The 18,051-nt window shown below is 34.6% G+C and overlaps 1 protein-coding gene across 3 annotated transcripts in view; it reads left to right on the top strand.

The window, feature by feature from the left end:
• The window catches only part of LOC123720325 (protein outspread), a 208,880-nt gene that overhangs the window by 166,929 nt on the left and 23,900 nt on the right, over positions 1-18,051 (top strand). For all 3 annotated transcript variants that reach the window (XM_045676884.1, XM_045676885.1, XM_045676883.1), the window contains exon 4: positions 13,717-13,905. In XM_045676884.1, the coding sequence (XP_045532840.1) occupies positions 13,717-13,905 (189 nt within the window). The remainder of the gene's footprint in view (positions 1-13,716; positions 13,906-18,051) is intronic.

Here is an 18,051-nt window from a genome sequence, read left to right as displayed (position 1 = left end):
GAATAGTATAAAAAATAGAATCGTTATACGGCATGTTTTCGCTTATATTGTATGGATGAAATCCAAATATTTTCTTAAAGACATCTACAAACATGTAAAATGTCAAAAAATTGTTAATTGTATATTAGGACGACTACGCTACGACACAACATTATATTTCCACATTAAGATTGATTAATTTTAAAAAAGCGACAATCAACTACATAAAATTAAGCAAGCAAATGTCATATTAATAAGTTAAGTTATGTATAATTGTGGAAAATTCCTCTGGAAATCATTACAGTGATCTATAAATCCTGGGAAGGTGATTTAATACTTCGATAGCTAGGAATATTTGTGCATCTTCATTGGTTTATAACATTCATATTAAAGTAACGATTTCTCATTCATAAGCAATTAACCTTTTTAGTATACCAGTTGTATAGACAACTATAAAGGAAATTTTCTCAGTTTAACCTTGCTCGAATGTTATGTTGTGTTGTACCTATTTGCAAATGTTATGTACCTATTTTCTTAATATGTGCACACTTGCTTGTTAGCAATGAGAAAATGGGTGTGTCAGAAGATAATAATATTCATATTAAAAACAGCGTAACTATTTTGTTGTGTACATCGGACAAACAAAATTTGGCATACAGCCATAGTTAGCCCTGTATTGACTTAACGTTAAACCCAAAAAAAATTAACGCGTAGATTTAACGCGATAGAAAGCTGATCACACTTGTCCACACTCACCTTTCAGTTTCATCAGGTGCTTCTCCACTCTGTCAACCCAAGGCTGGCCTACTGGCCTCCAACCTATAGGCTTAGGTATGCGTCCTTCTTGGCCCATGCAGAAAAGCCGTTTGCAGTCATTCTAAATACATACATATTCACCGATGCCGCTAATGTAATCAAGAAAATGTATGATTTCGGAATTTATGATTTAAATTTTCGGACATAGCATATGCTCTATTCCACACTCCACCCTTTTGGAATCAAATTAGACTTTAACTGTTTGTCCAGTACAGTAGAATAAAAAGTAACACAAATATACTTTTTTCAAATAGTAATACTAAAGCGCTACAAGTTTTTTGAAGTAATTTGTTTGCTAAGTAATTAACGTGGCATAATTTCACATGAGTACGCTCAAAAACAAACATGATTGCAATAGACGTGTCCACGGTGTGTTGGAATGCGGCCGTGTTGGGTAAGATGCGCTTGCGCACCTTCCTAGTATCGTACAATGCAATACAATTTAAAGAAATACATTAAAGGAGGCTTCGGCGGCTGTATTTATATAAATGGAATAGGAAAATCTATTAAATTCTATAAAAATATGATAACGGGAAAATCGCTAAGTAATAAGAAGAGAGCCCATTGTATATTACTGGGTGTGTGGTATTACCACCAGTTACGTGCAACTATTACCGGCAAAATAATTAAGCTTGTCAAGTATAGAAGGCTGAAGGGCAAGTCACTTAAGGTATATAGACATATAAATGTTTAAAATATCACGCAATATTATATTATATGGGTAATTAAAATCTTATTTTTTTAATAAACGACAAAGAAAGCATTTACTCATTAACCATTACTTAAAGTCTATGGGGGATATGTGGAACTCGCCTCACACAAGGCATTCTCTCAAAGAGCCAGGCGATCAAAACCCACTAAAACTCGGGTACATCTCCACTGAAGGAGACTCGGATCGCCTTGACCTTTTATCAGGACTACGTGAACCCTGCTTATCACCTATTTCCCATAAATGCAGTAGTCAGTTCTGTGCTAGTTCTTCAGGCGATACTTTATTACTAAAAGTTGGCTGTTAACAACTTGAATTGCCGGGGGGTCCTCGGCGGATGTGATGCCGGTCCACTCCCGTACGTGCCGCAACTACGCCATCCTCCTTTTCAGCCGACCGGACCAGAACAGACCGTCTCTTGTCTTGAATTTTGCCTACCATTACCTGTGCTTGTTAATAGACGAAAATTGCATAATTCTAAACCAGTTCTCACCGTTTTGTTTTGTAAATAAAACAAAAAGATTACATGTAAATTGCAATTAGATCATTAGCCAACATAATTAATGAGTACGTAATCAAATGTAAAGTAGGCTAAATTAACAATACAAGCCTTTTGAAATTGCTTGGAGTAATTTGAAATTAATTGTAATGTTTTACTGTAATTTGAAGTTAAACTAACTTTCTTAATATTTTTTTAATGTCAACCGCAATTTTATTACACTATTTATATAACTAGTACATGCACATCTCCTTCGAATTCTTCGCTCAATAAATACTACTTATCCAGAGCTTGATAGTGGTAGTGAGCTGATAAAAAAAAGCGTTGTTTCTCTATTTCCCACAATTGTCATGTACTTTAGATAATATAGCTTGTAACATTTGCAGTAGATATAGCATTATATATGATGACATTTAATAAATAAATAGTTTTTCAGCGTGCGATATTCAGGGTTGTAAATTCGATTCCCGGCTGTGCACCGATGAACTTTCTGCGCATGTAACACACGCTCGCACGGTGAAGGAAACCATCACGAGGAAACCAGAATGTCTTAGCCCAAATAATTTGACAATGTGTCAGGCACAGAAGGTTGTAGCGCCCGTGGTGTATATATATTCAGATAACTTGACGTTTTCAGTTACAGAGTTTGTGTTCAACGAGTCTCTCAAGAAAAGAGTGTACCAATTCTTAAAAGGCTGGCAATGCACACATGCATATGTTAATTTCTTAGTATTCCATTTATTTAACAACAGACTTCCTCCCTGTCACAATACAGAACGATTTTGACGTACAGAAAACAGGACTAGGCAATCTCTCTATCTTAAACTATCACTATTTTTGTTAACTGTTTCTAGTTTGAAACTTTTATTCTGTTGTTACACTGCACTGAGCGCCTTCTGACTGAAGAAAAAAATGCGTTTGCGTTTATGTATGAAACAGTAGTTTAGATACTTTATTTTTGTTCAACAGTAAGAAGTATAATGTAGTGAATAGCATCTATTATACCTATAATAGATTTCTCAAGTTATATTTCTGTACTGGGAAATTTTTAATGATTTATCAAGTCCATAATTAGTTTTGCGTATTGCATCTATTTTAATTGTGTTGTTACAAAATTAAACTAAATAACATTATTGAATTCGTGTTCCTAGTTTTGAAATCTAAAAAACGGTTTTACGAAGAAGAAGAAACGTTTAGCTAATAACTGAATACTTTGAATCCGGGTCTTCAATTTTACACTGATATTGTTCACTCCAAAGGATTTGATTCTGCGCTAATGCCTCCAGTAACCACTCATTCACTTTCCCTCTAAACGTAAACTTCTAAACGTCTGTCAAATCGCGTATCGTTGGTAAAATACTCATGAGAAACATGAAATCGGGATTATTTCTCAACTCGTCGTTAAATGGGTTCTGATTTTCTATCTTCTTGGATAACTCGTTTAATTTAGTTGTATGTCCCTATCCCCCTTAACCGTTGGTCCGTAGTCGTTGCGACCGCTACGCCCCTCCCTCACGCCCGCTCACGCTTCCTCTGCGGACTACAGCCACGCCATTTATATTCTTGTTTAACTGAGCTTGAATTGTCATAATGCGTTTATGTTAATTAAAGTCATAACTTCTATAAGTATTGTAATATCAGAAAATATAATATTTATATATTGTTACGAGCTAGGGGATCGGATAGAAAATGCCGTAGATTTCTTCAAAGGTTTATTTCTTGATAAATCAATGAGGAATTTATGGGCACAAATTAATTGCAGAGATGCACTAATTGCACGCAAAAACACAGTCACTAATTACTTCACTTATGCACACTTCACACTGTACTTTATCACTTGTATTCACTTTATTCGCACTTTATCGCTTCGGTGTTCCTCTCGTGTAATCGCATTCAAAACTAAAGGCGATTAGTCGCGTTTCGGCTCGCTTATATATCCCTGGGAATAATTCTAAACAATATTCGAGAACTTTCTAGGCGGACTTGCTACTGAGTAGCCATTGCACAATTCTAGAACGTCAGCACTCTTTGTCTCTTTCGCACGTTGCTCCGTCCTTGTCCTACGGCGTTCTAGAGTGCTCAGTCTAGTTTCGAGAAAGTTCTGATCTTCTCTCTCTATCTCTCGTATCATTTCGTCCTTGTCTCACACCTAGAAAGTTCGGTTTAGAATATTCCTTCATCAAAGGGGTATACCTAGGCCTAAAAACGCCTGAAAACGCCTGAAAACGGGTCTCCTGAAAACTGCACCAATCGACTACACATGTTCTGAAACTGACTGAAAAAAGGTTTCAGCTTCCTGAAAACTAGGGTAACATTATGGAAATTACAATTTTCTAATATGTGATTGACCCTCTCCTGAAACGGTCAGAAATCATATTACAGCCTGCTGAAAAGTTCTCTAACTAGTGGAAAAATCTAGAAACATGGCAGTCGACCCGTCTTCGTAACAATATTTCGATATAGTGACAATCTTGGATAATATCACGGGCCCAAGTGTCAATATATATCATGTTACTATGAATTTATGACATCGGGAAACGTCCACGAAGGTGACCTTTAATTATTTATTATGTGTTTAGTTATCATATTTTTATTTGTTAGTCAAGATCTTAACGACTTAAAATTAAACACTATCGCTTAGTAATTAAATTAAAGAGTGTTTCAGACTTCACCTTCTCTAGGAGTGACTAAATAATTCCTGTACTCGCTAGAATTACATAATTCGTGTTTGCTTTTTGTTGATAAACGGTTGTGTGAATAGACACGAAACGTCCATTCATACAAAGTACGCTGAAAACATAATAAATAGTGATTTGTCTTAAACGTCATAGCTGTTGCAGCTAACGGACTTTGATTATGACCTGCTAGAAGGAAACGCGTCCGTTCTTGTGCCTACAGCTGTACAGTTAAATTCTTTGATAATAGTTTCTTATATAATCCTTATCATATAGGATGTTTACGCTTACATATATTTAAATTTGTAAAGTATATACAATCGATTCCTTATGCGGCACGCTTGCGTATTTGTCGGATGAAATCCAAATATGTATTTCCTTAAAGACATCTACAAACCTGTAAATGTCAAAAAAATTTAATCGCTTTAGGAAAGATACCAATGGAAATTTCATTATTTATTCTACGACACAATATTAATATTAATATTTTTTTATAAAAAGCGCACAATTAACTACATATAATTAGGCAAGCAAATGTCATATAAGTTATGTATAATTGTCAAATACTCTCCCACTAGGCACATTGCATTCCAAAGTTTATTTAACCTTCCTTTTGAAATCATTACAGTGATCTATAACTCCTGGGAAGGTGATTAAATATTTTGATCGCCAAGAATATTGTACATCTTCGTTGGTTTGAAACATGAATAATAAAGTAAGGACATTATTTATTCGATTCTTGATTGCACATTGTATTGTAATGGGACGTATGATTACAAATGGGCTAACAGAAGGTCGCTATACACTAAAGCCATACCCTGCATAGGTTATATTTTACGTAAAGTTTGAGGTTTGCATAAGTGGTTTATTATAAGAATTATATTTGACTAGACTGTTCATGGAAATTTTTGTTATATATACATTTGGTTTTGTGATTTTTATAAAAGCTGTTGGCTAAAAAGAAATCTATTATGGAAATAAAACACGGTTTCCTTTTTGGCTTCACTGTTATCGTGGTCAGTGATACACAGTCAATTGTCCTGCATGACCATGATTGCCGAAAGGCACTTAAAACGTTCGTCATGAAAGTTATATTGCTTATGTTTCCTTTTAAACCAAAACCTTGGAGATTTATAAGATCTACACTCCAGATTTGAGAATTGGTAGAATTGTAAAGACCTTCCCGTTTTTTAATATTCGGTACATAATTACCAATATGAAGAAATTGATTTTGATTTGATTCTGTAATGAATTTGGGTCTTTTAACATGTGTTGCTTAAAACGAAAAATATTTAAAATAAATTAACAATTAAATCATGCTCGTTATTAGTCTTATATGACAATTTTGCTTATTCCCAGTGTATCCATACCCTATGCAGTTTACCTGTGGTATACATATGGGACATATGAAAGTGGGTCAAATGACAATGAGGAGGAATGTCTCGGTAATTACTCCACAATAGAGCATTGTCTGCGGAGACACTTCCGGTGAGAGCATCCTGCCCGGCGCACATTTACGATATTTTTAAAAGTAATTATAGTTATAACGGAAACAAATTAGCATTACTACCTATTTTCATTTTACATACGGTGGTGTCAAAATCGCTTTATATAATTGTAGACAATTAATTTTACTTCTAGTCCAACGAAGTCAACCAGGCTGCGAAATTTTCAAAATATTTTGTGCTATCGATATTGTAGCAAGTAACCGATTTCGCTAATTCCTTTTTGTTCTGTTTGTAATTGTCAGGAGAAGGTTCTCATGAAAGAAAACATTAAGAAAGATGCGCGGAAAATTGGAAAATATAAGGCTATTTCACCATCATATTAAGTAATTGTGCCTTTGTTATGATACCAAATTTCTTTTTCAGAGCGCTTTTACTATTCAAACTTTTTTGATGTATACTTATGGCTTTTGACATACCATTGCCAGAAACATAACATTGCGTGCAGCAAATATCGACAAAGAGGACGTAAGAAAAATGAATATCGTTTAAAACAAATGCTTTGATCGGAGTTATTATATTGGTAATCAATATTCATAGTTAAGGCAGGTCCAAGTCCATTTCTTTTGTACAATAATAAAAACTGTTTATGCATGTGTACGCGTATTCATAGTCTATTTAGCCTGAGGAAGAAAAACAGTATCTAAGAGACACCAACCGCATAACACCGCTACTCACCGGCTGTCGATACAAAAACATAGATATTGCCCTAATAGCAGACAAAGCCGCAGGTAGGAAGTAGACAGCCAATTGTAATTGACTCAAGTTGTAAGTTAAAGCGTTTTAATTATTTTTAATATAGGCATATTTGCTATTCACCAAAGATATAATTAAAAAGTTGTCAATGAAGCAGGCGCAAAACTGTGACCGTGCTCAGGAAAATAAACGCTACACAAATTCGCTTCAAATAAATTATGGGATGACATTGAGAAATTAAGTTAATGAGAAAAAAAAACTAAAGCCTTCCTCAGAGTTTAAGGAATAAAAAAATATCGAATTGGTCCAGTCGTGTTGGACTTCAATTCATTTTTATTTAAATAGATCAAATACCCATTGTCCTGTATTTTAATACGTAAGACTGTCGTTTACAATTATTGGAATACTGGCACTAAGCTGGAACTGAATCATATTCCTCTCTGGTCCATACATCATCTTCATATCAGCTCCTAAATCGACTGGTACAAGAATAGGCCCTAATAAATAAGTTTGTAACTCTTTTAATCTGGTTGTATATCGCTCGTCACCTACCACTTACCACATAGCATGCCAACCAATCACTCCGTCACAGCCTGTGATTCCGGCGCTGATGTATATTTTGTTATTATTGCACTTTCACGCAAATCTCTCTCATTATATGCACAACAAATAACACTACTTCACTGCGAGCTAAATAGAAATCACTTAAATACATTACGATGGGTCTTTTTTAACCGCAGTGATTTATACCATGACAAATAAACTGCTAACTTTTACTGTATTCAATTTTTTAAAGGTGTTTGGCCTTGTAGAACGGATGACTGAGAAGCAGGTGACGAGTAGTATATACGAGGATACCGGGGATCGTAAATTTGGGTTGGGTAGGACTTGTTGGACATACCTGTTCCAAGAAGTAGATAAGTTATAACCGATGATGATAATTTTCATGAACCTGGATAATGCGAGTAGCGTACGGCAGGACAATTACGTATCGGTGCTCGCTGCCTGTCCCTTTGCGAAAAAGGCATGTATATTAGATCAAAGGATAAGTTGAGTAATGAATAGTAACCCTGACCTATGTCTTCTACGAGCATGGGTTAATGAAACCAAGCTGTTTTATAATTAAGGTAAATGACAAAAATATGCGGTGTTTTAAAAATATAATAAAAAAACGCTACAACCCCTTGGTCTTGGCCTCATGTTTGTATCTGTTTCGTGTTTATTTTACAATTTAGGCCTATGCCTGACATACGCTATTAGGTGTAAGACTTGCTGGTTTTCATTACCTTGTTTTCCTTCACCGTACGAGGCATTAAATTCTCTTATAGAACTAGATTGGAACCCAATGTTAAAATGGACTCTCCATTGGAACATTGGGTTCGAAACTACGTATCCTCAAACTACTAGGCCAACACTGCTCTCAATATTCATTCCTATATAAAATCCCGTACAAAACACAAAACGTATACTTAGTAAATACGAAGGCATTTTATACATCAAACATGAAACCTTTCGATATTACCTAGCATATTCAAATGATACCGTGTCGTCTTTCATTACTCGCCCGGCAACACATCAGCGAATGTGGGACACCACCAATTATGGGTGATTTGCTCTGAGATACATGCAGTTTGCTTGTTGAACTAATTGCTAAGTAACGAAAATATGATACATTTTCCTTAGCTAGTTGTGCTTAACGCTATCGAAACCGTTTGGCACGAATTATTCTAACTTTTAATGCTCTGCTTTCCATGGCTAAATCTATAAGTCTAACAAGTCCCGTAGACGAGATTTTGATCATACAAATTATTTTTACAATATATATATATATATATATATATATATATATATATATATATATATATATATATATATATATATATACTTATATATATATATGTATACATTTACAATATATATATTATTTAATATATATATATAATAAATAATGGTTAGAATGCTCAATTACACTCTAAGAAAAAAGTGCAAACTCCATGTCCTATAAAGTTTATAAAGTACCACGCTTGGCATTCTGTTATACGCACCAATATTTGTCGTAGGATTAGCGCATTCATTTTCAAATTCGGCTTTTCATATAAATCTACGCAGGTGATGTCTAAAATCTGAAAGTCCCCAATGAAACAAGGCACCAAGTATAGCCTACTGTACCAACCTGCTTAAATATTAAGACAGGTTGGTACCTGGTTGGTTGATACGGTTTCGACGACAACCCGGTACTTCCGGTAGTACTTAACCACTAGGCCATCGAGCGCATGCGTCATGTTATTGCATAACTCACTTGGATGTCCAGAAACGTAAATATTAGCCTATGCCTGTCAGCCCCTTGACCCAGTCAGTGCGTGGGGTCCTTAACTCTTGGCTATCGGTACCACTGCGTAGGCGCAACCGTTAACGGCACCACTGACTTGTTTATGTGATTGCTTTTGCTTATCTAAGTGACGATATGTCTATGGAATCGGTATTATAGTGAAGGGAGATTTTAACTGGATCAATTATAACTTGCACTTTTAACGTATGACATATAAAGAAGTACTATAAACGTGTTATTAGCCTATATTAGTTTAAACAAATTTGGTCACCTCACTGTCTTTAATTTGAAACTAGAAAAACCTAAAATACCTTAAAAAGTATTTTTAGCTTACCCCGCGAACTTCGTTTCGCCTTTGGTTGTTTTTTCTTAGCCTACCCTTTTCAAAATGTTTTATATGTTGGTATGTAGGTAATACCAACACATTAAACATTTTTCTATGCCTCCACATTATTATTATTTTTAATTATTAAGCCTTTATTGCTGACACCCAGTATGATATATTAACACTTATTTAAGTTACATAAATAAAACTTTAAAATAAAAATTTACAATTTTTCCCTTCATTAAAACCGAGGAAGGTATAAATTTACAAAAACGGTCTTTGGTCAAATTTGAACTTCGAGCTTTGGGCTTAATTTGCCGTTAATTTTTATAGAAAAATATTACTTTATATTAATCAAATAAGGTTCAATTTCGTAACTAAATTATATTATGCTCAAATACTAAAAGAAGAACAAATATCTAATGTTCATATGTTTGAAATTTTTTTCATCAATCTTAAAATCACAAAACAAATAGTTTCTAATTAAACTATATTTACCAGTATTGTTATTATTAAGACTTTATTGCTGACACGTAATATATATAAACACTAATACATCAGATGTGCCGGTTTTGGTGATCAGCGTATCCAGTGACACATAGGCCTCTTCCAGCTGTTTCCATTCTTTTCTAACGTTCAGTCTTCTTGTCCAAGTTGTGCCTCCTATTCCCTTTATATCGTCTCCGCATCTCTTTCTTTATCTTCCACATTTTCTTTTTTCATCTCGTGGTAGCCATTCTGTAATATTTTGTCCATTTCAACCTGCTATCTCTCGTTATGTTCCCGGTCCAGCAGCATTTCAATTGCTTTATTTTCTTTATAAAGATTATTTAACAGTAACGGCAATTAAATAAACTAAATACTGGTTTACTATGCGCTGCAATATTTCTATAGTTAATTGAGGATTTAAGGTTCAAGCATCTGATTAAAATTTCTAAACAACGGTTAATATCTGGGGGCCTTTAATACTCTTATCTAAGCCATTAGGAATAGAATTTCTCTAAGTACAGTCCTGTTTAATACCTGTACGGGACAGTTTACCATCAATTTGCATTAAGGATCTGGCATCTGTAAAAGTTAAAAGCCTTTACAGTGGTGATACACAAGCGTTTGCAAATAGCGTAATTGTAGTATTGAATTGCTTGGCATCTTTGATAACAGTGGGTTGGTTCGATGAAAATGACGGCTGGTTCTCCTCCTTCATCTTGAAGACTCCAATCCAAGGGGTTTATTTTTATTTTAAACTATTTTAGAAATCTTTAATATTCCTCTTGCACTGTACAAGTCATGTATCTTATAATATACCTTATAATGTAATATACATTTTAATCTGTAATAATATACCTTATAATATCTTGTAATAAACCACCTTATATTACAGGATATTTAGATGTTATATATTTATTAGTAACCTGTCATATGCATAGCCTTAAACAAATTAGGTGAGATCCTGGTTCCCTAGCGACTAATAAACGCCCTTTTACGGCCACGCTAACGGTTCGTATGTAATCAGCGGTTATAATTAGCATTCGCATTAATTTTATGACAACTTGGTAAACACTAAACACGATGTTAAAAATTACTTTTATGTTCACGCTCTGCTGTGAAATCGTTGAATGTTTAATTTTAACTATATCTACCGTTTTAGTAGTAATTTAATTATTCGTTTATTTTACCTAATATATGTATAAACATCAGGAATAGTTTTTAAGATATAGTATTCGGAATGTTGCCAGTGTAGTTTTAAGGTTTTACCCTATTACCCTTTGAACACACATATCTCACACCACGCAAAATATGGCTTTGTTATCCATCAAGTTTTATCTAGAAAAGAGGATACCTTCAAAGACCGGACGATATTACAGACCATTCTCAATGTCAATGGGCGATTGACATTTAATATCCTGCTCGTTCGGCTCTGTATAAAAATAGATTTCATTACGGAAACTATCCTTGGTTTAAATCAGTGTCGACGAAACCTTTTATAAAGATACAATTCCCCGCTATATCGAACACTCCTTAATAACGCCTACGAGCAATCCGCTAATATTTAGGTTATGATAATAAATCTGCTTAGCTGTCTTTACACTTACGAACATTTACAATCTACGCAGAACACATAAACCTATCGGAACAGGCGTTGTCCTCGGCTAGAGAGGGCATTCCATCCCATTCACAGTCGCTTGAATGCCTGTGTCCCGCTACTCCGAAATTATTGCAAGACTGTCGTATGGGAACATTACATAATCGTTAATGGTCATAAAACAAAATTGCATCGTTTGCATTGCCGCATTTCGCTACATTACGCTACAAACACTCGCTACTTTACATACATTGCGAATAATGCCAGCAGTGTACTGCATGCGATATTACCATACGCAAACGCAGGGTTGCGTAATATCAGCGCTCGCGATCCAATGTCAAATTAGACCATTTCTGGACGGGAAAGCCGTACAATAAATCTGGTTTGTCTTTACGTCTCATTGGCTGTGATTAATAAAGTTTGATATACGCTTATGAAGTGAACATGCCGACTCAATTTAATTGGTTTCGTTAACGTGTTTTACGTGAAATTTATTTTCACTTTTTCTGCTTCGTTATTTTTGGCGGGCTTTCACCGCGTCTCCCGTTGCGATTAATGTGTGGGGATCTGTGCAGTCGTGCGAGTATGGGCCCGATCGATATTGGCGATAGCGTTTCTATCGATAACCCGAACGAAAGTAACGTTGAGAGCACAATGAGTTTTTGGAAGCTTTCTAATAATTAAAAACCGCGTTTGTTTATTCAAGGCGTTCTTAAAATATCTTAACCGCGCCTAGGTGCATTGAGCAGGCGCATCGGGTCAAACGTGGTGATAAATATTAAATTACTTATTACCGACGATTAAACAGGTCCTAGACAGGGTTCAGTGGGCCTCCATTTCATACACTCTGTAGTTTATGTCCCTCGTAAAGCGATAATCATTTCAATAACATTTAGCTGCTATACAATCTGGTATAGGCCTGTGTTTGCGATAAGGTAATTGTCGAGATAACTACTTATTATTTATTTTAAGTAAGGATATTCTTAGATTTTATAAAGTCTACGATATATTTTATGTAAAGGCAAGGCTGCTTTGTTTTATATATGATAATATTGTATTTTGTCGAATTTGATTGTATTGTATTAAATATTATGTAAAAATATGGCTTCTATACATGAGCGTATGATAGCAGTAACTATAGAGTACTTCGAATATTGCTGTATACGAAATAACATTAAACTAAATTATGTAAATTCATTTAACTCGAATGAATATTTAAAAAATTCCTTGTAAATTATGTTAATTTAAATTTACGTCTCCAAAATAACACGTACAAATTGAGTTCTTTACTTTTAATTACTACTACTGTTAATTTAACCTTTCGAGTACTTGCCGCTAAATTTTAACCCTTTGTAAAATCCCGTTAGCTAAACATGTCATGCACTTTTGTGTCAGTTTTTTTCATCAACCCAAAATGTATCTTTTAAATCGAGATACAACTATTTTGAGCTATCTTCGCTATCAATTAAGCCACGAATGAATATTAATAATAAGATAATTACGTTCACAAACGTTTCAAACATTTAAAAAAAGATTTTCTATAGAACTTATCTTTAAAAAATATAATATAAAAACATATCTTTAAAAAACTAAAACATTGATTTGTACTACTTAGTTTTTGTTGTTAAATTAGACAACGAATTCATCATACAGTCTAATGAATAACGATGGTAATGTGGTGGTAAGGTGGTAAACAAAATTTTCACATAACGGTACCGCTGTCTTTTCCATAAGAGTTCGCTGTTTCATTCCGAATCGGAAATAATTCTGTATAGTAATTGCTAAATAGGATATTCAAAGGTTTATTAACATACAGACTTTCTAAACATCTGCATATTCATGATTTTCGTTGAAGTTTCCATTCGATTCATTGAGAACGGATTACGCCTTTACGTTACCCGGAAGGCTCAAAGGGTTTTAAATCGGGAACGTTTGAATTATAGGTATGCATCGATGATATGAATGATACAGTGTTATTAGAGAAATCTATCTAAGCTTAAAGTTTAAGGCTTTTCTGTATGTCTTCTTCACTATCTGCCTGTGGAGCATCCTAAGGAAATCCGTAACAAAATATACTAATAGAAATATTCCTTGTTCCAGCCAGATACAGTCCCACAGGCGAGCATCGACATGACGACGGTCTTGGAAGTTAGTGAAGCAGACAGCGTAACAGGACATGCGCACAGTTTGGCGGTGACTGCGCCAGAACGAGTGACTTTTGTAAAAGGCACCTGCAGAGAAGAGGCGCGCTGGTGGGCGGATGTTTTGAGTGTCTATCCCAGGAGCAAGGTGAGCAAAATTTTCTATGAAGGTAAACTAGCAATATATTGAGTTAGCTGCTGCGATTACAGTTTTTGTCATCTATTATAAGTTAACTCGCGCGTTAGTTTCAACAATAGTATGTGCACTGAAAATCAGTATTGGTGACAGTAACTTAAAGCTGGGCCCATTTTTTATTAAAGAGAATGTGATTGTTTTCCATAATATATACATATGTGTGTGTGCTCAAGTAAAAGCTTTTTCAAATAAAAAATTCTTACCGGATATAAAATCGAGTTAAGGACAGCGCTACCACGATAGCTGAAAAGCACTCGAAAGTGATGTAATTTCCGTATATATCCGTTAATGTAGTTTCTTATAAACAAGATTAATGATACACCTTACACACACACATTTATCAACGAGTACGGAATTAAACGAGTAATATTATCGATTTTGGCCTTTTTAGTGTTGGCCCCTAGACCTATGATACCTATATATGTGATACTTATAACATATTTATAGGTGGCGTTGAAGTACACACGTAATCCACCTGTTGTTCCACTTCACATAATTCAAAATAAGAAACAGTTATCGAAGCCTACATTGAAATATTGACCGGAACTGAAATGATATAATGGTGAATACGACTATTACTAACGTAATTATTGCCTCATGGGAAATTTATCAGCCAATATCTGATTCCGCGGAAGTCCAAAATATGGTCTTCAACGATCTAAGTGGTGGCAAAGCGGTGGATAATAAGACGTTTGCTTCGAAAGTGGCGCATGCGCAAATTGCAGGTCGACGCTGATGCAATATTCCGTGGGATTTAATTAACTTTGAATTACAAGTTGGTCATTTGTTATGTGATTGATACGCGTAATAAATCAATATTAAAATTAATTAAGAATACATTTTAGTTTGCTTTAAGGGCTCAAAAGCTTTTTTGTATATGGATTTTAATACGAAAGCCGGCCAGTTTCTTTTTTATATGAGACAAAGAGTATAGAAACAGTAATTTTAAGTCCTACCTTGAGTATAAATATTTTAAGTATATGTAGTTTTAGGTAGTAAGACCCTGAGATCGTAGGTTCGATCCTCGGCTGTGTACCAATGAACTTTCTATGTGCGCATTCAACATTCGTTCGACCGGTTAAGAAAACTTCGTGAGGAAGCCAGTTTACCTTAGACCTAAAAAATTAACGTGCGTTTACTTTACAACAGGCACAGGAGGCTAATCACCTACTTGCCTATTACATTGACAATGAAATCATCATGAAACATGTACAAAAATCTAAGGCCCAGATCTAAGAAGGTTGTAGCGCCAATTTCATAGTAACAAAAAAAAAGCAGTCTATCCTTACAAAGTAGTGAATGAAGTCATGAATGAAAGCGCAATCCGACATAATGAGTCGTGCTCGTTCAGATATTAATTTCGCGATACAAGAAATCGCTTATTTAAACGACATTTCCTCGAAAGCCTTACTCAGATCCGGTCACAGTTGACTCATAAAGTCTTGGTAGCCAGTTTAGCATATGGAAGGCAGGTGGTGCAATATACGGAGTATTGAAATTCTATTTTGTGTTTAGTGACTACTGGAGTTTCTGTTCTTACGTTCCTAGATGAGATTTATGAGGTTCCAAAAAAAATATCAAATGGTATAGTAAATTTACTATGAAGTGTTAGATGTAGTGGAGATCTGAGGCTTATTAATAATATACATGACTCTGCCTTAGCTTCAGCTATATCGAATGTCAAGGCAGAATACAGAATACCATCTATATCACTTCGACGTCCGTCGTTCCACTGAGCGTTTCTTAAGGCAGTTTTTGCCACGCACTACCACTATGTGGAAGCAGCTGCCCACTGAAGTATTTCCGAACCAATTCGACTTAGGATTCTACAAGAAAAGAGTGTACCAATTCTTGAGAGGCCAGCAACACCCTTGCGACCCTTCTGGCAATGTGTGTGCACATCTCTAAACATCAGGAGAGTTATATAACCTGCCTGCTATATAACTCCTAAATATTGCTTTCGGTTAAAAAATACTGAAATCACCTATATACAAACATATTTGCAAAACGTTGACATTATTATTTTTGGTAAAATCGTGACAAACTTTCATTTTTTTAATTTAGCCCTTTAAGTAATTTTAGATGAATTTGTTGATAATAAAAGTCCGCTTTAAGATAACGCAAATCAGAATCGATCCAGTAACGATCGTGATATACTTTCCCCTTTCGTTGAAATCCGATAATGCACATCCTGGCTTCAAATATCTCACAATATCTGCCAAAATATTATACGAACGAATGTTATTTTTTTATCATAAAAATTATTTATTAAGTAATAATTCCTTAGTCTATGAATAAAAACATGAAGTCGACATTACAAATTTTAATGTAAGTCTGGACAGTTCACACAAGAATAAGTTTCTGACTCTGTCATTTGCACTTACTCAGATTCTCGTACATGAAAAATGTATTAGATTTTGTCATACGTCATACTCATTTCTGAATCTTACACTCAGTGTCTACTTTGAGTAATACTGAGACTTATAAAAAGCTACACTACAAAGCCTAAAAACTATTAAAAAAAACATCGCAATCTACTTTCAGCGTAACGACTTGTAGCTTCGTATACAGGCATTAACATAATTTATTTTTAGTCCATAAACCAAAAATATAGAACGAGACACGTGTCTCAACTATTTCAAAACGAGATCAGTTAATCACCAGCTCAAAAAACAGTACAATATTACAGATGTATTTAATTGTCACCTGCGCAGGTGTGTGACAGGTGGTATCTTTAGGTATGGAAAAGTTTTGGTGGATCTATTTGTGGTATTGGCAAAACAAAAACTACAAAGAGAAGGATCTAGTCTGCTAAGCCTGAAATCATTTCAGTCATCGGGCAATCTCTATTCTAAAAGCTGGGTGAGCAATTTCCACTTAACCTGCTGGAAACACGCTGAATTGTTACACACAATTCAAATATTCCTGTAAACGCACAACTATATTTCCAAGTTAATTCTGACATTTAAATACTTGTTTGTAATTATCCGAAGTGGTCAGTTCCAGCTAGTATTATCGAGCGCAACTTCAAAGCATTTCAAAGTAACTTCAAACGATGACCCATTTTCTATATTAGTGGTAATCCTCCGTCGATTGCTTCAAACGAATGTAACGAATCTTAGGGCTGCCGCTCAATAAACTGTGACATAAAAACTTTTTGATAACCTCAAAGGAGCTAATAGAAAATTTGTTTATAGTAATACTATCGCTGTTTTGGCTCCAGCGTGCGACTCTGACGCTAAGGCGACGGTTGAGCACCATTAGATTTTATTTCTATGTGCGCATTTAACATTCGCTCGTACGGTGAATGAATTGAAACATTCAGAAATCTGTGGCCCAGACCTAAAAAATTACGCCACTGATTATGATGACTGCATAAGTCATAACAACTTACATTAATCTACTCATATTTGACAGAAAAAAAAATTGCCTGTTGAATATGTTTAATTAAGAGAAGTTTACAATTTGCGGCAGTCAGCACAGTCAATTACATAAATATTTTAGAGCCCATGATTCGGTATATAATATATATATATATATATATATATATATATATATATATATATATATATATATTATATGTATGTTTATAACCCTGACTGTCCTAGTTGCAATAAATAGTGCGCTGTTATTAGCGCAGGATCGTCTTACACGCTTGACTCAGGCGCATGCGGTTATTGTTTTCATAACCTTATTTCTCGCACTTGACTTCAAGGTCCTGACGTTTATAAAGGACTTTACAGATGTAAATAATCTTTCACAATTGTTCCATGTTCCTCTAACGAAATTATCATTAATAAATGAAATTATTATTAATAATTATTATATTATATTAGAATTATCTGCGCCAATTTTTCGAGTTTTATCTAACTACAATATCATGTATGAATTTGACATTCTCCATCTTACCAAAGAGGGTGTGAGGAAACATTTTCGGAAGCGTGAAACCTTTAAGTTTATTTAGCAGTGGTAACAATGTATTTTTTATTTAAAATATTCAGTTGGAGTTTGTTTAATGTTTAATTTCAGTTTTCTTTTATTCTTATACTTAATTGAATTATGTTTTCCGTTTCGTATATTTGATTAACAATCTATTCT

This window comes from Pieris brassicae, chromosome 2 (assembly GCF_905147105.1).
Source record: "Pieris brassicae chromosome 2, ilPieBrab1.1, whole genome shotgun sequence".
In the NCBI taxonomy this organism is placed as follows: domain Eukaryota; kingdom Metazoa; phylum Arthropoda; class Insecta; order Lepidoptera; family Pieridae; genus Pieris; species Pieris brassicae.
The sequence above is the reverse complement of the archived record's forward strand: the minus strand, read 5'-3'. Positions and strand labels throughout refer to the sequence as shown.